We start from the raw sequence: 21204 nt of genomic DNA on the forward strand, positions 1-21204 counted from the left end.
GACGTCCGTGCCCGGCATGACACCTCTTTTGGGCAGCCTGTGCTGAGATCAATCTTCGACTGATGCCTTCTGCTACCTATGTGTGAGTACAAGTTTATTCTCTTTAATAACTTACAGTGCTTCTATTACAGATCCAGCACCCGCCTCCTGACAAATAGCTTGCCAGTCACCCATATGTGGGACTGCACAGAGACCACGAAGAAGATGGACAGGTTTCTTACCTGTAACTGATGATCTTCGAGTGGTCATCTGTGCAGTCACACATACCCACCCAGCCTTCCCCGCTGCTGGACTATCATATCAATGCATTTACTACACCTCTCCGGCGGCAGGAAGAAACTGAGTGGGTTGGGCGCCTCCCCCTCGTCTGGGCATGCGCAGACGCTGCCCCCTCCCCGGGACGAGGGGAAAGGCACGCCAAAATTAACGCTTAAGGATTGCTTTGAATTCTCTGAGATGGGCCCGATCCTGGCGGATAAATCCATATGTGTGACTGCACAGATGACCACTCGAAGATCATCAGTTACAGGTAAGAAACCTGTCCTTAATGCTCGTCTCTGCTGCAGGACTTCCCAAAAATGCCCATGGTCAGGCACTTTTCCTGGTGCCTTACCAACTGTTTTTAGAAAATGAGTGGGGCCACTGGCCATTTGGCCTCACAGTTTTTCTAAAATTCAGCTGCTGTTATAGCTCAGGGATCCTCCCTCCCTGCCTGAAGGCCCCTGACGGGCTGACTCTCCCTCTTCCAGCAACCACCCATTTTGTAGCTGTAGCACCCATGGTGTTTCAGAATTCTGTAGGTGCCCACAGACTCAAGAAAGTTGGATAGCACAGTTTACTAGAAGCTCAGTGAACAATGAAACATTCCTTGGTACTTAGTGCCATGCCTGTCAGGATCAAAAGGCAACAATAAGGTCCTCTAATACTGTACAAGAGAAGACTTGGGAGGGGAGATCCCGTCCTCCCTCCCCTCCCCCTTGCTCACCTGCAGCTCCCTCTCGCCCACCCACTCACCAGCCCTGTCAGGTCCTTCCTCCCCCTCCCGTCCTCCACATCACCGCCCCTTCGCAGGGTGGGGGTGGTTGGCAGCTCCTACTTCTCCCCCAGCTTGTCCATCATCTCACCTTTCCTCCTCCCCACCACTTGGTGGTGAGGGGTGGTGGCAGTTCCTAGTCCCCCCACCAGGCCAACATAGTGTGGGGAGGGCAGAAGCAGCTCCTGCTCTCCCCTTGCTGCTAGTGCTGCAACTTCTGGGGGCAGTGGCGCCCACTTTTCTTGCTCCCCTCCAGAGGAGGGGAGGTGGTGGCAGGAGGAACAGCTGTGTCACTGCTTCCCCTCCCCCTCATGGTGAGTGTCCTGCAAGTGGAGACAGCATCCTTCTGTTTTGGAAGGAACTAAACATACTGCCCACAGTTTTTTGTCAGACCTTTCATATTTTCCTGCAGCCCCAGGGTTTCCCCAGATTGAAGAAAAATCTCCCTGGTCTGCTCATGGCCCTGATCTGCCAATGGGGACATGTGACTGTTAGATATACTGATGTCAAAGTCTGTGGCTACCACATACTATCTGTGTGGCAAGAGGAATTGCAAAGTCCTGCATGAACACAACACTTGCTGCTCTTGGCCAGATCTTAAACTGCATAGACTGGTCATGCACTTATCACAGAACATGCAAGCTGGTAAAAATGGAATAAGACGGCAATAAACCAACAGTAGCTATGAATACAACTAGCCTGTCAACATACAAAGAGAAGGCGAAGTAGCAGGAATAGCAGCACTAATGATAAGCGTTAGGACAGTTTCCCCCCAGTAATCTAACAGAAGACCCTGCTAGGCATGCTCACTTAAATGCCTGTCGTCTTTGCTTTGTCTGAATTCTAAGCAGTGCTCCCTGGAAGCCAGCCTGCAGAGTTGTGGGGTGTTGGTAAAGCAGATTTAGGTGTGTGTGCACAGGTGTGTGGAGCTGAGAGGAAAGGAATTAAAATGTCTAAAAACTCCTGGGCTCTGGAATACGGGGGGGGGGGGGGGGCAAACTCACTTGTTATAAGGACTGGATCTGACATAAATTGGACTTCGTGGGGCCAAGCCATGCATGTCATAAAATGGAATGCCAGGTAGCAGAGATATAAACTTTCTAAAGGACTCACAACACAATTGAAGATACTATTTTTACTTAAAATGCTTAAAACTCTTGTGGTATTTTGTTTAAAATGGAAAGGCAGGGGTATAGTGGGATTTGGCAATGCAGTTTTTAAAAAAAAATTAGGAAAAAGCAAAAGGATCGCTGTAGAAACTAGAAATATAAAATGCCCCGAGCCTAGGAAAACATGAAATGGCTTGGGTTTGCAGGCTCCCCCCCCCCCCCCCCCGTATCCCCTCAGATTGACAGTGGCTCTCCAGTGTAATATCCCCCTTTGGCTGTGGGTTCCCAGGTTAGAGTAACTCATCAAGCCCCAGTTTTCAGGTCCACTCAGCAGAGACAAGCTGACTCAAACTATTTGCAAGGAGACAACTGCATGAAGCGACAGCTTCAATTGGCCATACAAACACTGGAAAGTGAAACTACTTGAGCTCCTCTCCATTGAAATACTTTGCAGCACAGACAAAGCTTCAAGGAAAACGTGGAATGGATTTTTCATTAAAGTCTCTGGGCCTAGATAAACTACTCCCAGTGTAGTCTGTCTGGGACTAGAGACCTTAATGGAATATCCATTCTGCATTTTCTTTGCAAGCCCAGAAAAGCTTCCTGCTGAAGAAGGCGAAGACAAGGCAGAAGGAGCTGGGAACTTTCACAGCCTCAGAGCTTCAAAAGGAGGGAGGGAGAAAGGCCCTGGGTGGGCTGGTTGCTTCCCACAGCCCTTAAGTTTGACACCCCGCTACAGGATTGATTACAAGCTGTCTGCGTATCCAAGACAGAAAATAAGAGGGATGTGGGTATTGAGCCTGGTTTATAAGCAGAAGCCTGTGCTAGACACAGCAGAGATATACGGAGGCACCCCAAGTCCCAGCACTTTAAGAAATAGGGCGATTTCCAAGACGGCTCCATCCAACAACTCCTCCCCAATGCACAGCGTGGCTTTTTTGATGGGCCTCATAGCAGGGATTTGAGTGTTAGTTCTCCTTAATTCTAGCTCTGAAACATAATCAGTGTTCAGCTTCTAGGAGGTAAGTGGCAGGGCTCTTGGTTCAGTTACCGAAGGGCTTCTTCCAGCCCTCCATCCTTGAAGGGCTTGCTGCACCTGTGTCTCTGGAGCCTTGGTTTGCACTCAGGCAGGAACTTCAGCTATCAGCTGACTTTGCAGGTGGAGCTGCAGGCTGCTGCACCCCATGTCTTGACAGTGTGATCCTCTGCAGAGTCACTGCCGTCTAAGCCCATTGACTTCAGTGGGCACATGGTAGCACTATTGAACACTAAATGAGACCTGGGTTCAAACCCTCTCTCTGCAATGGAAGCTTGTTGCTCATTCTGACCAACCTATTTGTGAGTTGTGCAGGGGGCTGGACTAGATGACCCTGGAGGTCCCTCCCAACTCTTTGTTTCTGTCTCATTGGACTGTTGTGAGGATAAACCAGAGGAGAGAAAAATGTTGCCAGCTGCTTTGGGTCTAGCTGGGCAGGAAGGTTGGGTGTGTATTAAGTCATTAAATCTCACCACTGTAGTGGTGAGAGGGTTGGAGTGTGATCTGCCTTCAGCTGGCCATCCTTCCTCACCTCCCTGGCAGAGGCCTGGTGGTTTTGCCTCGATCTTCACCTGTGCCAGTTTGGGCTCTTGGAAGGAAGAGTGGGAGAACAATGTGCTCGAGGGCTAAGTTTTTGTTACTTCGGCTTGGAACAGGTCTCCGGGATCCAAAGAGCCACAGAACTGTGAATCTTGAGTATATCAAGCTCTTTAGAGGTCAAGGGGCATTTTGAAAGCAGCTTGTGAGATCCTCTCGTGGCCAGTGCAACCATTTCACTGTTGTGGAGCAGCAGAAAAACTAGAGCTATTGGTCAGAAAATCTCTCTCCAGGCTAATAAAGATGCAGCAATAGATTTGGATTCTGCTGACCTCTTTAGTAATATCATCACACAGATTTTTGCAGTTCTATGCCTACTTTTGTCATGTCTGGACCCTCCTCTCTCAAAAGACTAGCCTGGTACCTTGGAAAAGGTGACATCAAGACAGCCTTCTTTTCCAGCATCTCACAGGGTCACTCCCCAAGACTTCTACCTGATCTACAAAGGATCAAAATAGGTCCCGCAGTCACATGGAACGTGTGTCATCAAATACTGGCCAGAGGCTAGTCTGGGGAAACTGGCCTTGAAGATGCAAAGGTCTGGTTCTGGCCACTTTTCTTTTAAATCCATCCTTTCCAGAAAAGGCTTCATTCTTTTAAGACCATCAGTGCCAAAGATTAATTTCCAGAACAGGAAGTACAACTAACTCATCACCCCACCTTGTCTGACCTTTCCCTTCAGCAGGAAGCTGTTCTGAGCTTGCAAAGAAAATGCAGAATGGATATTCCATTAAGGTCTCTGCACCCAGACAGACTACACTGGGAGGAGTCCATCTAGGCCCAGAGACTTTCCCTTGCCTGGTTCACTCTACGCGAGTCTGCAGTTGAAATCATTTTAATCCCATAACACCCCTCGGTAATAGTTTTCTCACTATGTCTGTTACAGATTACCAAACACAATAGACATTTTCACATGAACGTTACATTGCATTCACAACCCATGGAAAAGTTATGCAGCTTCCCTGGTTCCAATATATTGTTTCATTCCCACCATCACAACATTGTTCTAGGAAAAACCACATCATACCTCAAAGGTTATGCACTCCGGTTCTTCTTGGGCTCTCTTGTTGTGAGTGTCTGTCGGGGGGGGGGGGGTGCATTATCTGGACATCCACTAAATTACATTCCCAACATGAAACTGGGTGCAACTTCTTTGAGTAGAATGCTGGTTCGTTCTGCTCACCTTTCTCCTTGAATTTCTGTTCTGGAATAGGTAAATATAGTCCTGTTTAAAATGTTCCCTTCTTGTCTCTATAAAGCTACCACCTTTATTTTCTGAACTTGTATGAGAGTGTTTATAGACTGCTTTTTCAATTAATAAGTTTGATTTTATTTCTTTTAATTTTCTTTAACAAAAACCATTTCATTCATTAAGGCCTGGTTCATTTGAGAGTTCTGCTGAGGGGAAAATCCGTGTACCCACAGGTGGAGAGCCTGCTTGTTGCCCCCTCTCGCATCGCTTGATTCTCCCAACAAACTCGGGAGACCCTCACAACCACTTTCCTTGCATTGCGCCCCATTAAACTCACACTTGCTTCTGAGTAAACATGCATAGCGTTGGGGTGTGGGTGCTTGTAAATAGAATTGGCTGTTATGATTGTTTAAAATCTGCTAGTATCCTGATGAGCAGTCTATCTTAAACAAAGAATATTGTAGTTTTTATGCAGTGAAAACGTTTGTACTCCAAAGCTGGGCCTGCAAGCACTCTTGGGGGGGGGGGGGGTGGCTGCAGCTGGGTGGCTGAGTGCCTGCCTGCCCACCCGCCCTTTCTGCCAGGGCCCTGGCTGCAGCTGGAGACCCTCCAGGTGTGGGATGTTCAGAGGCTCTTCTCTGCCGCAGCCAGTTGGGAGAGCTGGGCAAGGTGTGGTCGGAGTGTTCCAATTCTGAACTTGCACTTGGTTTTATGAATGTCCAGATAACAGAAAGTGTGGATGAGCTGAAATAACCAGCCCAGCTATCTTCCATGTGGTAATTTGTTTTTCATTATGTATGTTCAAATGTTCATTAGTTTATTTCTCTTTAATAATAAAGAGAATTGTTCTCCCACACTACCTTCCAAGAGTTCAGGGTGCCATGCAAGCTTTTTCCACCTCCCATTTATTCTCACAACAGCCCTGTGAAGTAGCCGGGGGAGGGGGAGTGATGTGTCCCAGGCCAGTCACTCAACGAGCTTTATGGCTGAGTGGGGATTTGAACCCAGGTTTCCCCATTCCTAACCTGGTTCTCAGAAGCAAAGAAGCAGTAGAGCTGCTGTCAGTAACGCTGCTCCTCTGGATTAAAGAGATTTGCTCTGGTGGTTCAGTATTGTGTTAAGGCAGGGTTTAAAATATTTTGTGCTTTGGCTTCCAGCATTGGATAATTGTCTCTTGTTCGGGGTCAGTGCAGAAATCCACACCCCCTTGACTTTTAAGAAATGCGAATTCTAGCAGCAGCCTTTCATTTCATTCAGGAGTTGCATGGTGAATATTGTCACTCGCTGCCAGTTTAAACCATCAGAAAGCAGGCTGCTTTTCAAAGTGTGGGGGTCACTAGAATGCTGCAGCCTCTTGTAGCAGTCCTTGTGAATGTGGTTTTTGCTAGTGCAGTTGCTCTGAAGCCTGAAAATCATCCTGTCCATCCCAGGGGAATATCCTCCTTGGGCACTCGTAATTGCGGGAGCATTCAGATGCGGAGTTCTTTTTCTCTCCACTGTTATAACAAACTCCTGTTTCATTTTAGCCTCCCTACCCAGGTATGGAACAGCCTCCCCATCACCCATACTACCAGCACCACGCTCCTCCACCCCAAGCTCACCCTCCTTACTCCGGGCACCATCCCATTCCACATGATGCACGATACCGGGATAAGCGAGTGGTAAGTGTGGCTTGACTTGCACTAAGTAAGGAGAAGTGATGAATTGGAGGCAGGTTGGGGCAGGTGTGCATCAGGCTTCTGTGTCTCTAAAATCCTCTTCTGAGCTTGGCAAGTGGCAAGCTTTTAAAACTGCCGCCTGTGCCTAGATAAAGGGTAGAATGTGGGGAAGCACCCAAGAGCCACTCTCAGGGATTCCACAGAGTTTCTCACATGGAGTGAGACCAGGAATGGAGTCCAGGCTTCGTCAGAGCCACCTTAGTATACTCTTTGAGGAACAGCAGCGCTCTTGGCCATGGGGCAGCCTGTGCTTGCAGTTGCACCATCTTTGGAAAGCACCAGATATTCTTTGTGGCCTCTGTGTGGTCCCACACACGTAGGTGCTGCACCTAGCATCATAGCGTTAAGAAGGAACCTCCAGAAAATTGTGGTTGGTGGGCTACTGGAAAATCCTGTGGGGCACTTGCTTATCACTTGCACAAGACTATATTGCAGGGGTGGCTGGATCTGATGGGAGTTGTAGGCAAAAAGACATCTAGAGAGCTACCGTTGGCCACCCCTGCAATATTGTAACGATTGTGTAAATTTACATAGCTTTATGGAAAGGTTAATGTAAGGCATTTCAACGTAGAAAGAAATTAGCAAAGCTGAGAAAGATGGCAACTGGAACTACAAAAAAGATTAGTTCTGATGAAGATATTCAAATTATTACTGAGAAGTTAGAAGAAATTTAGCAACTGAACAGAAAATAGAGAATTACTATCTCCACTACAAGATATTAAAAAAAATGTACAAAAAATAAAGACTGAAATTTCAACTGGAATGCAAGAAATAAACCAAAAGACTCACGCAAACAACAGATTTAAGAAATCAAAAAAAGAATTTGAAGGGAAACACAATAAAATTGAAGCAGTACAGCAAGATCAAGAAAATTTCTTGGGAGAAGCAAATCAAGGGATAAGTTTTAGAAATGAAACTTAGAAGCAATAATTTACAATTTCATGACATTCCAGAATCCTTCTGTGATCAGGACTTAGAAAATGGATTCAGAAAATTAATACAATAAATGTACAAGGTGAAATTGAGCAAGTTTTCCGAATTGATTCAAGATACACAAGACAAATGGTCTCTTTCACACAAAAAAAATCAAAAGATACGTTTTTATCACAACATTCTTAAAATTGAAGGTCAAAAATTCAGTTTTTTCAGGATTTTTCACTGGACACAAGGAAAGGAAAGGATTTGGAAACTTGACTTGGAAAATTTCATGCACTTTAGAAATATTTTTGACAAATTTAAGAAAATAATAGCATTAGAAGACACAGAAAAACTTTTACAGGAACTGAAACCAAATAGTGATCAAAGTTCAGGATCAGATGCCCCTGGGCTCTCTCCTAAAGAAGAAGAAATAAAAAAGACAAGGGAAAAAAGAAAATAAGAAAAAATGAATGAGCTCAAATAATTTCAGCCAATCTAAATGGACTAAATTCCCTATTGAAATTATCAGGAATTTTTAATCAATTGAAAAAATTCACTGCAGCTATCTTATGTATATAAGAAACTTATGTATATAAGAAACTTAGGAGAGCCAGTTTGGTGTAGTAGTTAAGTGTGCGGACTCTTATCTGGGAGAACCGGGTTGGATTCCCCACCTGCACCTGCTGGCATGACCTTGGGTCAGCCATAGCTCTGGCAGAGGTTGTCCTTGAAAGGGCAGCTGCTGTGAGAGCCCTCTCAGCCCCACCCACCTCACAGGGTGTCTGTTGTGGGGGAGGAAGGGAAAGGAGATTGTGAGCCGCTCTGAGACTCTTTGGAGTGGAGGGCGGGATATAAATCCAATATCATCATCAAACTCATACCATGAAGAATCAAGAACATCTGTTCAATTGCAGAAAATTGTGCAAAGTTTATGCTGCTTCCATATGAACTAAGAAAAAAGGCATAGCAATTTATATCAGCAATCAAAGTTCAGAAATCCTTGAAAAACTAAAAGATCACCATGGAAGAGATCTTATTTTGAAGATCAGACTACGAGAAAAACAAATCTGGACAGTGACATCAATACATGCACCAAATGGCAATTAAAATTAATTTAGTGAAAACTTCTATCAAACAGTATTAGACTTCCATGAAGGTGAAATCCTGATTGGAGATTTGAATGGAGTTCTCAATCCTAAAAAGGATTGATTTTTTTTTTTTAAGTTGTGGAAAATTACCCAAGAATGTGTTAAAATATATGGCAATGTTAGAGCTCTGGAGGACATTTGGCAAACTTTCCATTCAGAGGAAAGAGACTTTTAGAGGGCTTTTGTTGTGGATTTCTTTCTACCACCCAAAAAAAATTGAGAATTGTTTTATTAGACACTTTTAACAAATCAAGGTGATTATATATTTTATTTTTATGTTGTACATCGCCCAGAGCCTGGCACTGGCTGGGATGAGACGATATAAGAAGAAGAGAAGGAGGAGGAGGAGGAGGAAGAAGAGACTTGCAGTATCTTAAATGACTGTTTTATTTCAGCCTCAGTTTCCACATGACTTCACTTTGATGTTCATCATTCGCTCATCACTTAGAAAAGCAATCTTGCCTGCCTGCTTAAGAAATGAAGCATCCCAGAAAGGGTTTGAGGAAGAATTCCAAACAGCCCAAAAGACAAGAGGAAGTAGCTCACAAATGCTTTCTTCCCAAGCCCCATCCCCGTTATCTGTCCCAGGGGAAATTCCCCAGGCAGCTGTGGCTGCCACACCTACGGAACTGGATGAACCACAGATGAGGCAGGCAGGGAGGCCTCACTGCACTCAGGTGACACCAGCATATGGCCAGATCACATGACTCCAGTGAGGCCTGCCTGTCTCAGTTGCCTGCTCACTTGGCAAGGGAGAGGGAGAGCCAGTGGGCTGGTGTGATTAAGAAGGCTGCAGATTTATACCCCGCCCTTCTCTCTGAATCAGAGACTCAGAGCAGCTCACAATCGCCTATATCTTCTCCCTCCACAACAGTCACCCTGTGAGGTGGGTGGGGCTGAGAGGGCTCTCACAGCAGCTTCCCTTTCGAGGCCAACTCCTATGAGAGCTAAGGCCATTCCAGCAGGTGCAAGTGGAGGAGTGGGGGATCAAACCCGATTCTCCCAGATAAGAGTCCGCGCACTTAACCACTGCACCAAACTAGTTCTCACCAGGGTGGCTAACAAGCACTACAATTATGCAGACTCCCCTTCTGTGCCCATGACTGGGCTGGCGGGTAAGGGTGTGACCAGGAGCAGCAGCAGTTGTACAGCCTGGGCCTTGAGCAATGGGGCACATGCCCCTGAGTTCCCCACCGTGGCTATGCCCTGATCCTCGTCAAAGAAATACGAAGTTGTGTATGCAGGGCTGGCACTGGAGGTTTTAACGCAGCAGGCAAGGCCCTGCCCCCTGCCCTCCAGTGGGAGAGGGCCCCCAGCACCAGCCCAAATCATGTGCCATCTGCACAGAGGGGGGGGGGGGGCCTGCTTGACTTTTGACAAATGCCACCCCCACGCGACTTTTCTGCGGTGTGGAGCCAGATGGCCCCGTTTGCACAGCAAGCTTCTCTTGAGGAGCCCTCCATGCAAACGCTCCCTCTCAACCTTTCCACAGTGTGGAAAAGCCGAACGGTGCCACGTGGCCCTGTCTGCACAGAGGAGGAGCCCTCCATGCGAATGCCCCCCTCCCCACTTGACCTTTCCACAGCATGGGAAAGCTGAGCGGGGCCAGATTACTCGGACCTTTGCTTCCCAGCACCCTCGGAGGACTCTGGGGAAGGGAAATGCCACCCTTTCCGTTCTGAGGGATCCTTCAATCACTCAGAGCTGAGAAGAAATGAGCTGTGGGCTCAGGGACAGCGTGAGCAGGGAGGGGGTGCCTGCCCCCACCCCTGCTGGGAGCTGGCACCCCAGGCAATTCCTAGTTCGCTGACTCTCATGCACCGGCCCTGTGTATAAAATACAACAATCCAATGCTAAATTTCCTTCATTCTCCTCTGAACTCCAGTAGACCAAGTAGGTACGGCATTATACTCCAACTAATTGAGAAGGCCAGAAGATGAATAACTAGCTTGCAAGGTATACTCTCTAACTAGCCTTGTGGCAGAAATGCAGATCTGCTTGTCTTGCATGTCAGCGTATGACCATCACCTGGCAAGCCAGCTCCTACCAATTCTGCCAAACCTCCCGGGATCTGCTCAGCAAGTAGCATCCACCATTGCTTGTGAAGTCTGCTGCATTTCTAAACAACAGATTAGCACCGTGAAACTACCTGGCTCTACTCCATCTTTCTGTCACGACATTAAAGTAAAAATTGAAGCTCTGCCTTTCAATGGGGATTGTCTCTTCAACGCTACCACGGACAAGCCATTGACCACCGTTGATGACAGAAATGGGCAGAGAACATATGAAGTTGCCTTATACTGAATCAGACCCCCTTTGATCCACCAAAGTCAGTATTGTCTACTCAGACTGGCAACGGCTCTCCAGGGTCTCAAGCTGAGGTTTTTCATGCCTATTTGCCTGGACCCTTTTTAGTTGGGAGATGCCAGGGATTGAACCTAGGACCTTCTGCTCTACCACTGAGCCACTGTCCCTCCCCTAAAGAATTTGGGAGTCTCCCAATCTCCGCCACAACGCTTCATACTGTGTCAATAGAAGACTCCATACCAAAGATTCAACCAATGCTTGGAAGAAGCTGACTCCTTCCAAGCACTTCTATCAGCCCTCCAAACAGTTGCCTTGCATGCGTTAACTGTCTCTTTGACTCTTCCATCCTTGGCAGACTCCCCCCACCCATGATCATGCATTTGTGGGCATCAAGCTTTGTCCCTTTCTTCCAACTTGGGTACTCACCATCATTCTGGTGGAGTACACCATACAGTTCCCTTCAGATTGTTCCACTCATCATTTTGTCTCCCCTCCTCCATTCCTCTTTCTCCTGGACAAGGTAGATGTGCTTCTTTCTAAGGGTGCAACAGAAGAGCTACCACAGCCCCACCATCACACAGGGTTATACTCCTGATACTTTGTCAATCCAAAGCACAGCAGAGGAAAGCATCTAATTATGGATCACCAGGCTCTCAATCGTCATATCAGATGTTCCACATTTAATATGATCGTGCTACAGAAGATCCTCCCTTTGATTCGAAAGAATATATGGCTAGCATCTCTCAACCTGCCAGTTCCACTGCTTTGTGATTGGCTGCCAACACTACCAATACCAAGTGCTCCTTTCAGCCTATCCACCGCATCTTAAGTATTCACAAAGTATATGGCAGTATAGCCGCAGCTCTCAGGGTCAAAGGAATCACACTGTATCCATACGGAGACAGTTGGCTCTTGGTCGCCCAGTCCGGGCATCATCTGAGGGAAGGCATCTCCATAACTCTTGATCTTCTCTCCAAGCTGGGCCTGTGTGTGAATCTGAGCAAGTTATCACTATAGCCATCTCAGATTCTTCCGTTTATTTGGGTCAGGTTGCAGACAACCAACCAACGTGCAAACCTACTTGCAGGCAGAACATTCACCCTGCAATCTGTGACCCATACCTTCTTAAGGCATCCAACTCAATCAGCTCATTCTATACAACATCTGCTAGGACTCATGGCATCCATCACCTTTGTGGTCCCATATATGTATCTTCATATCCCCACTACAGCTTTGGTTGCTTCGCAACTTCAAACCTCAACATCACTCTCAAACCATCAAGCTTTCCATCCTAGGCATTGTTGTCTCATCTCTGACTTGGTGAACATCCTGCAACGGTCTCTCTGAAGGGCATGGTATTCCACTAACTCCTACCAGAGTTTCTCATGTCCACAGATACCTCACTTTGGGGTTGGGGAGACCATGCACAGGGGAGATGGTCGTCCCAAGAGCGGAGCCTCGACATTAATTGTGATACACCAAGCACTGAAATGGTTCCTTCCTGCATTCAAGGATCACATAGTGCAGATTGCCACATCAACATGGCAACCATGTACTACATAAACAACGGGAGACCACATCAAAGTGACTCTGCACTCAGGCAAATGTTCCTTTGGCACTGGTGCATAGAACAGAACATTTGTCAACTAGTTGTACATGTTCCAGGTGTCCAGAACATTTAGGCGGACATGCTTAGTTGAACAATGAAAATGAATGGTCTCTGAACCCAACTTTTTTGCACCCTATTTTGTCAGCCTTTGGTCTCCCAGAAGTCAGTGCTTTTGCCTCAGCAGAGAACACCAAATGTCATGTTTTCACAAGGGGACTAACTCGAGACAGAGCCTACATACAGAGATGCATTCCTTCATCAGCAGACAGGGAAACTGTTCTACATATTCCCTCCATTCCCACTGATAAAGAACGTGCTCCAGAAAATTACTCAAGCGGTACACATTGTATTCTGGTGACCCCATGATGGCCTCATCAACTATGGTTGCCGCATTTACTTCTACCGCCAATGGTAGTAACAGTCATGTCAGCCAAGAGTGGAAGTGATCTTTGTGGTCTCCAGGCCCAACCATCTGTGCATTGCTTTTCACAGCAACAAGGCTGTGCTTTGTCCTGATCCTTCCTTTCTGCCAAAAGTAGTGTCAACTTTTCACCTCTTACAACCTACTGTATTTTCAACGTTCCTCCCACATCTGCAAGAGGCAGCTCAGGAAGCATTGCACTCCCTCAACATTCACGAGACACTCCTGTTTTATTTGGACAGAACCCGAGCCTTTCATTTCTTATGAGGAACCCAATAAGGGACAGAAAGTTTCCCCTCAAAGACCGGCAAAATGGGTGATGGCTACCATTGCTCTCCGTTATGAGTTGGCCAAAGAACCTCTGCCTACCTGCCTGCCCACTCAACCAGGGCTGTATTGACTTCTGCTGCCTTCATCAGGGGTGTCTCCCTGAAGGGCATTTGTGTGGCTTCTACTTGGTCCTCCCTGTCAACCTTGGTGAAGGTGGGAAAGTACTGGCTGGATACTGGGAAAACCCTTGTACAGTAAGAGTTGTTCAACAGTGGAGTCAGCAACCTAGGGAGGTGGTGAGCTGCCCCTCACTGGCAGTCTTTAAGCAGTAACTGGACAGAACCTTGTCACGGATACTCTAGGCTGACCCTGCATTGAGCAGAGGGTTGGATTAGATGGCCTCCATGGCCCCTTAGGTATAACTCACTAGATCTTCCATGTGAAATCCTGTTGGAATGCTTCCTTTGGGCAGGCAATTCTGAAGTCAGTTTTCCATTTACCTTTGTTCTTTCTTTCCCCCAGCAGGTCAACCTGTAACAGTAAATATTATTCTTATTGTTAGTTCACTCTTTTGCCAGCACCCTCCATCTTGCCTTTACTTTGTCTCACTAATCACCAATGTGGAACTGCACAGAGACCACGAAGATAAAAATAGATTGCTAATCCATAGCTGATGATCTCCAAGTAGTCATCTGTGCAGTCTTGCTAGCCTTCCCCACTGCTAGCATCTCTTGTAAGCCTGGTTTACCAAACTTCCTAACAGTGGTCTGAAATAACTGAGCAGGAGAGCATTTTTCTCCTCAGCTCCAGGGATGTGCAGTTGCAACCTGCTCCCCAGAGCTGAAGAGAAAGTGTGCCAAACGGACTTGAGGCTAGCTCTAGAATTTTCCCAGCTCAGATCCAGGGCAGGCACAGTACCTGAGTGTGGGACTACACAGATGACCACTTGAAGATGATCAGTTATGATAAGCAGCCTGGTTTTTTGCCTGCACTCTGAAGTGTAATGGTTTGTTCACACACCCTTCATTGCAGGGCAGCAGCCCAGGTTTATTGACAGCTTTTTCTTATCAGCACGGATAATTTATTTAGGGTTGCATTTTCTGCTTTATGCTTCCCCAAGTGACTTGGAGCACTTTTCAAAACATCCAGGAACCTCGGTAATTATTACAAAAAGCATCAGTTTCAAGGACCTCTAGATTAAAACCCGGATTACAGCAAAATTGCAAAATCAGCCAAGTTCTAGCTAGCCAAATCAGAGTTCTTAAATCAGCAAGGTGCTTCATTTGAAACACTTTTTTCCCCTAGTTATCAACATGTGGGTTTACACTCATTGGAAATCTAGACTTCACCATGAAGAATTATAAAAACTGTGCATGTAGTGCAAAATAATGCCTTTAAAGTAAGAAATGGCCAGAAGAAGCTCTTGAAAACTCATGGGGGAGGGAAAATCCCACCTTCCCCATTGCTCTGCTGACGGGGCCAGCCAGTTCACCCTGCAAGCCTCTTGGTCGGGGGGGGGGGGGCAGTTGGCTGATGAAAGAATACTGGGCTTGTGGGGCTTAGAAGTAGAAGCGGGTTGGTTATACATTTAGCTCTCCCACTGACTGCTGGTGTGTTGATGGAGTAGGTCTTAGAGCGGAAAGTGAGCCAGATATGCCTTCTGCTCCCTCTCCCAGTCACCTAGACAGATAAATAGTTATTGGCTGTTGTCAAAGCAGTTTGTTAGAGGAGTGAAGATGTTCAGATTGGTTTATTCATGGTGCTTACTTGCATTTTGGAGTGTTTCGGTTTCTGCTCAAAAATGAAGAGACCACGGGGGCAGGAGGACTAAGGGAGCTGGGAAAGCTAGACCCCCAGAGCATCTCTGGCTTTAGGTCTGAATTTCAGGAAGATCCTCAGGTGTATGGATTCTAAATCAGATGATAATTAAAAACTGTTCTGTGTTCCTTAGCATGACTATGATATGAGGGTTGATGATTTTCTACGTCGGACACAAGCCGTGGTCAGTGGCCGGAGAAGCAGGCCCCGCGAGCGTGAGCGAGATCGCGAGCGAGATCGCCCTCGAGACACCAGGAGGGAGCGAGAGCGGGGCAGAGACAGGGAGCGGGAGCGAGAGAGGACATGTGATCGGGACAGAGGAGGAGAACGAGGAAGATACAGAAGATAATGCCCTGGGAAACAGCAGTTACTTGAAAAAGAGCAAATGCTTGTATATTGTGTGTTTACTGGCAGTAAAATTTTATTTTCCTCTATCTACCTACTTGGTTGTATGAAAGGATTTCTAGCTGGCTCTTGTTCCAAGCATGCGGGAAGCTGTGAACTGGGAAACTCCCAGCAGCCAAAAACAAATTGCAGAGCTTGATCTTTGAGTTGATGGTTTTTATTGGAAAACAGCTTGAAAATGTAGATAATTAAATTGTCTCTTAAGTGTTCATCTTTACAGTAATTTAATCATATATTTCTTTGAATACTTGTTGATAACTGCCACAGTATTTTTGCTTTGATATTTTCTCCTATGTAGTTCTCATGGAAAGTGCTGCTATCAAGTATGCAAATACTCGTGGCGATGGTGGAGCAGCCGCCTCTTTTCTTAATTTTTTTTTATTGGTGTGTGCGTGTGTTTTAATTTTTGTAAAAGTCGTGCTTGTCTGATAATGAAAGCAATATTAAAACACCCATATTGATATCTAATTTTTAACCTTTTAAAAAGAGCGTTTTCTGTATTCTGATAGCATTTTGGTTAATGCAGTTTAGTTGCCTCCCCCACTCTCTCCCATAGCTTGGGATGCCCTCTGTTCCTCTGTGTGTGTAAGCAGGAAATATTGCTGCCATTTCTTTTTTATATAATAAACTGGTATAACAGTACACTTCCACAGGCCTCTGTATTTTATAGGATCTTGAGGGGGTTTTGGAGGGGGAGGACACAAAGCATTGGGTTGGATCCTGTGACTTACGGACAGAAGCACTGTGGGACCTTCTCCCCCTCCCCTCCCTCTGAGCCAGTTCCCTTCCTGGGAAGGCTTATTCCTGAGGTTGAGGGACAGCTGTCTTGTGGAGGGAGAAGGAAGCACAATAACTTCTCGTCTTCTCTTCTTTAAGTGGAGTTCCACTTGCATAAGAGTAAAAGGGGCAATCCCATTCCCTTCTGCCTCTCTGCTTACGGCCCCCTGACAGGTACACACAAGTCCCTTGCCCTGGGAATAGCTCTAGAGGGACAGGGCTGGTGTGGGGGGATCCCAGACCATTGATGCTTTGCACTGGAAAGTCACAGCAGCTGCTTGAGTGGTGAGGAAGGAGCATTGTGTTCTTGTTGGTACAGATTAGCCTACAGTTAAACAACACTCAGCCTCTGTGATTGGTGGCCAGACTTTCTCAACTTTTTGTTGCCTTGAAGAAGTAGTAAGCCTGTGAAGGAGGCCTTGTGTAGATGGGCTGATTTGGCTAGTGTTCCCTCTCTCACACAAGGAGGCCTGAAAGGGGGGGGGATATGAAAGGAAGGAATGTCTAGGAAGCGGAAGGGCAGATTTCAGTTTGCCACTACGTAATGTGAGGTGGCCATGAACTAGAGCCTGCTGCTCAGTAATGCTAATGTAAACGTGGAATAAGGCCTGCTGCGAGAGAAAAATACAACAGGCTCTAAAAAGAGGCTCTGGTTGAGCGCCCTCCCCACCTCAAGAGGAGCTGATCCCTGCTATCTGGAGAGCAGTTGTAGTTCTGAGTGATCTCCAAGCCTCACCTGGAGATTGGCAGAGGTGGTTCCCTAGGAGGAAATGTTTGATTTGGAGGATGGAACCTATTGTCAGCCCCTGGGCAGGCCTCTTTCTGGTGTTCAGAAAAGATTTACTTTTATTGATAAGACACAACAGCAGTATGACTCTGTGTCAGATCTGGCTTTTGACCTTTGAGGCCAGATCTATAACCCTCTCCCAGGCCGTTACAAGCCCGCCAGAATTCAGAGCCAGTTTGGCATAGTGGTTAAGTGCGTGGACTCTTATCTGGGAGAACCAGGGTTGATTCCCCATTCCTCCACTTGCACCTGCTGAGATGGTCTTGGATCAGCCAGAGCTTTCATAGAAGGTGTCCTTGAAAGGGCAGCTGCTGTAAAAGCACTCTCAGCCCCACCTACCTCACAGGGTGTTTGTTGGGGGGGGGGAGGTAGAACAGCTCTGAGATTCAGAGTATAGGGCGGAATATAAATCCAAAATCTTCCATCTTCAGAGCAAAAACCCCCAGTTGAATACAGGGTGACGTTCAAGGTCTTGGTCTTACGAAATATTTTCTTGCATGAGTGTGAACAATTAGACCAATAGAATTATCCTTAAGTGGAATAAGAGTGCCTGATGAAGGGCTACACTCTGAAACGCGCCAAGAAATTATGTTGTATATTTCAGGAGGCTTCAGTACATCAGATCACTTCTAATGTGGCACAAACGGGCACAAGCTCTGTGCTGAACCAATTCATTTCCAGGGACTGAGTGCCTACTCTTAGGTCAGCAACTGAATGTTGCCGTTTCTAATGCTCATTTATTCTTTGCATCCTGGACTGAATCCTCCTGGATAGAATTGAGACCTGGGTTTCCTGTCTGATTACCATTGCTGGTATCTCCATGCTTACTACTACCCCTCTGCATATCACACTTAATCCAATTGAGCCTGCCAATGTCAGTCATCTGCTGTTGCCATTTGATATTGGAAATCACCTTTACAAAGTTTATATCTCCTGTGTCTTGTGTTACATTTATGGAACTCATGGCCTGGCCCAACAGTGCCATTTATGTCAGATCTAGCCCTTGTAACTAGGGTTGCCAGGGCTGTGTTGGAAAATACCTGGAGACTTTGGGGGTGGAGCCAGGAGAGGGCAGGGTTTGGGGAGGGGAGGGGCCTCAGCATGGTCCAAGGCCAGAGAGCCCACCCTTCAAAGCAGCCATTTTTGCAAGGGGAGCTTGTCAGAACTGGAGAAACTTCAATCGAGGCCCAAACTCGTTACAAAAGTATAGGCTTTATTGAGAACTACAGAGGTAGAGGTACAAGATAACACTGATGCCAAGCCTGGCATTTGTTACAGTTTTATGCGGTTGTTGTAGCAAGACTAGAAGCAATAATAAAACCATCTTTCACACGGTTTGGAGACAACTGTCTCCTTCCCAGGGAAAGTTATCAGGGGGGAGGATAGCGTCCTGCTGTGAAGGCCTGTTCGGCTTGGCTTCAAAGGCCACCTGCAGATGTTGACCAGGGGTTATCTGCCACCCTTCAGTGATCACAGTTTGTTTGAAATGCACATGAGTCTGTGTTAGTGGCCTAGCGCAAAGCACATTGGGTTAGTCTCTGGTTACAGCATGGAGTCAGTTATGCTAACAGTGCTTAGTAAAGTTACAAGTTCTGACATACTGCCTCCCTAAGGCTTCGCCCCAGGCTTGTGTGGGTGAAGTAGGTGGAATTTCTTTAGCAGTTGAGGAGCTGAGACATCGCTAGCTCTGACCCACTCGTCACAACTCGGGGGAAAGTACTTCCATCGGATTAGGTAGTACAGTACCCCTCGCCTGACCATGGAGTCTAGGATCTCCTGCACCTCATGGTGGCTCTGGCCCTTCACTCGAGTAGAAGGTGGCTCTGGAGGGCGAGGGTGCCAGGATGTAGCTCCAGGATCTTTGCGAAGAAGGCTGCAATGAAAAACAGGGTGAATCTTACTAAGCAGCTTGGGCAATTCCAGCTCCACAGTCACTTTATTTATCACTCTCTTTATTTTGAATGGTCCTAGATACTTGTAGGCTAGCTTGCGACAAGCCTGGGGAAGAGGGAGGTTCTTGGTGGACAAAAATACTTTTCCCCCTTCCTTGAATTCCTACTGGGGGGAGTGCTTCCTGTCAAACTGTCGCTTGTACTCTGCTTTGGCCTCTTCCAGGTTGTCTTGAATTACTTTCCAGCTCTTCCGCACCCCCTCCCACCACTGCTGGCAGGAAGTTGGTTCCGGGGAACCTGCCGGGAGGGGGAGGTGCGGGAAGGGCCTCCCCTCATAACCATTTACGATCTGGAACGGGGACGTTTTGGTGGAGCTGTGCAAGCTGTTATTGTACCCATATTCAGCGAAGGCTAAGAGCTCCACCCAGTTGGACTGTTGGTAATTAATGTAACAGTGGAGGTATTGCTCTAAAAGACCGTTCAACCTCTCCGTCTGTCCGTCCGTCTGGGGGTGGTAGGCAGAGCTAAGCCCCTGCTCTATGCCAGCGATTTTGCAAAACTCCCGCCAGAAGTTGGCAACGAACTGTGGCCCGCGGTCGCTAATGACCTTGTCGGGGAACGAGTGGAGGCGGACCACGTGATTGAAGAAAAGTTGTGCCAACTTTTTGGCAGTGGGCAGTTTCTTGCAGGGGATGAAGTGAGCCTGTTTGGAGAACGTGTCTACGACCACCAGAATTACCATTTTCCCTTGAGAGGGGGGTAGTTCGACTATGAAGTCCATGGAGACTACCGCCCAGGGTCGGTTTGCTGTGGGGAGTGGGACCAGGTGACCGGGCGGTTTTCCCCCCCTCCGTTTGGCCATGATGCATGTGGGGCAGGAGCTGACGAACTCCGACACGTCCCTTTTTAGTTGGGGCCACCAGAATTGCCTACACAGTAAATTCAGCGTTTTTACATAACCGAAATGCCCCGCCAGGCGGCTGGAGTGGCATTGCGACAATACGTCCCTCCGGAGGCTTTTCGGCACATAGATCTTTCCTTTATAGTACCAGAGTCCCCCCTCCCCTTTCTCCACACCTTCGGGCCGATCCCCCCCCTCCGCTTCCGTTTCGGCCACGAATCGTTCTCTTTCCTTGGGCTCTGGGACCCCGGTTTGCTTCCTGGATCGGGTGGTGACCCCCCCTGCCACTGCCGAGGGGGGAACGAGTGAGTCTATCACTTCCTCCCTCTGGCTGTCATGTTGGGGCATGCGCGAGAGCACGTCAGCCAAGAAATTCTTGGTGCCGGGGATGTGCTTTAACACAAAGTCAAATTTGGCGAAAAACCCCGCCCAGCGGATCTGCTTCGCGGTCATTTTTCGCTGGCCAGTTAGGGCTTCCAAGTTTTTGTGATCTGTCCAAATTTCGAACGGGACTCGCGCTCCCTCCAGCCAGGATCGCCATGTTTTTAAAGCAAAAGTGACCGCGAATGCCTCTTTGTCCCAGACCGACCAGTTCCTTTGCTCATGGGAGAATTTGTGGGAGATGTATGCACATGGCCGGAGCCCCCCATTGTCGTCTTTCTGCATTAGTATGGCCCCCACCGTGACGTCGGAGGCGTCGCATTGCACAACAAAAGGTTTTAGCTCGTTGGGGTGGGCCAGGACCGGCTCACTTGTGAACAACCTCTTCAGCTCATCGAAGGCGCGCTGGCATTCAGGTGACCAGGCCAGGCGCGCCCCCGGGTTTTTTCGCCTCCTCCCCCTTCCCTTTTGTCTTGAGGAGCTCAGTAAGGGGCAGCATGACCTGGGCGAACCCCTTGATGAACCCGCGGTAGAAATTTGCGAACCCGAGGAATGATTGTAGCTGCCGTCGGGTTCTGGGGGGCTCCCAGTCTAAGACTGCCTGAATTTTCGCGGGGTCCATTGCTAATCCCTCCGCAGACACTCTAAATCCCAGGTAGTCTAGTTCCGTCTTGTGGAACTCGCATTTGGACAGTTTGGCATACAACTTATTTTGATACAGGGTGGTCAATACTTTTTGCACTAGGGGCACATGCGACTCAAGGTCTTTCGAGTAAATAATGATGTCATCTAGGTACACCACCACCCCCTTGTACAGATACTCCCGGAGAACCTCATTGATAAAGTTCATAAACACCCCCGGTGCCCCTTGCAGCCCAAACGGCA

General features: G+C 47.5%; 1 protein-coding gene across 3 annotated transcripts in view; it reads left to right on the forward strand.

Moving 5' to 3' along the window:
• Positions 1–16223, forward strand: part of YTHDC1 (YTH N6-methyladenosine RNA binding protein C1) — a 46026-nt gene extending 29803 nt beyond the window's left edge. For all 3 annotated transcript variants that reach the window (XM_060247847.1, XM_060247849.1, XM_060247850.1), the window contains 2 exons: positions 6494–6628; positions 15310–16223. In XM_060247847.1, coding sequence (XP_060103830.1) covers positions 6494–6628; positions 15310–15525 — 351 coding nt within the window. In that variant the 3' untranslated portion in view covers positions 15526–16223. The remainder of the gene's footprint in view (positions 1–6493; positions 6629–15309) is intronic.
• Positions 16224–21204: the final 4981 nt, after the last annotated feature.

The sequence above is a fragment of the Heteronotia binoei genome, chromosome 10 (genome assembly GCF_032191835.1).
Source record: "Heteronotia binoei isolate CCM8104 ecotype False Entrance Well chromosome 10, APGP_CSIRO_Hbin_v1, whole genome shotgun sequence".
In the NCBI taxonomy this organism is placed as follows: Eukaryota; Metazoa; Chordata; class Lepidosauria; order Squamata; family Gekkonidae; genus Heteronotia; species Heteronotia binoei.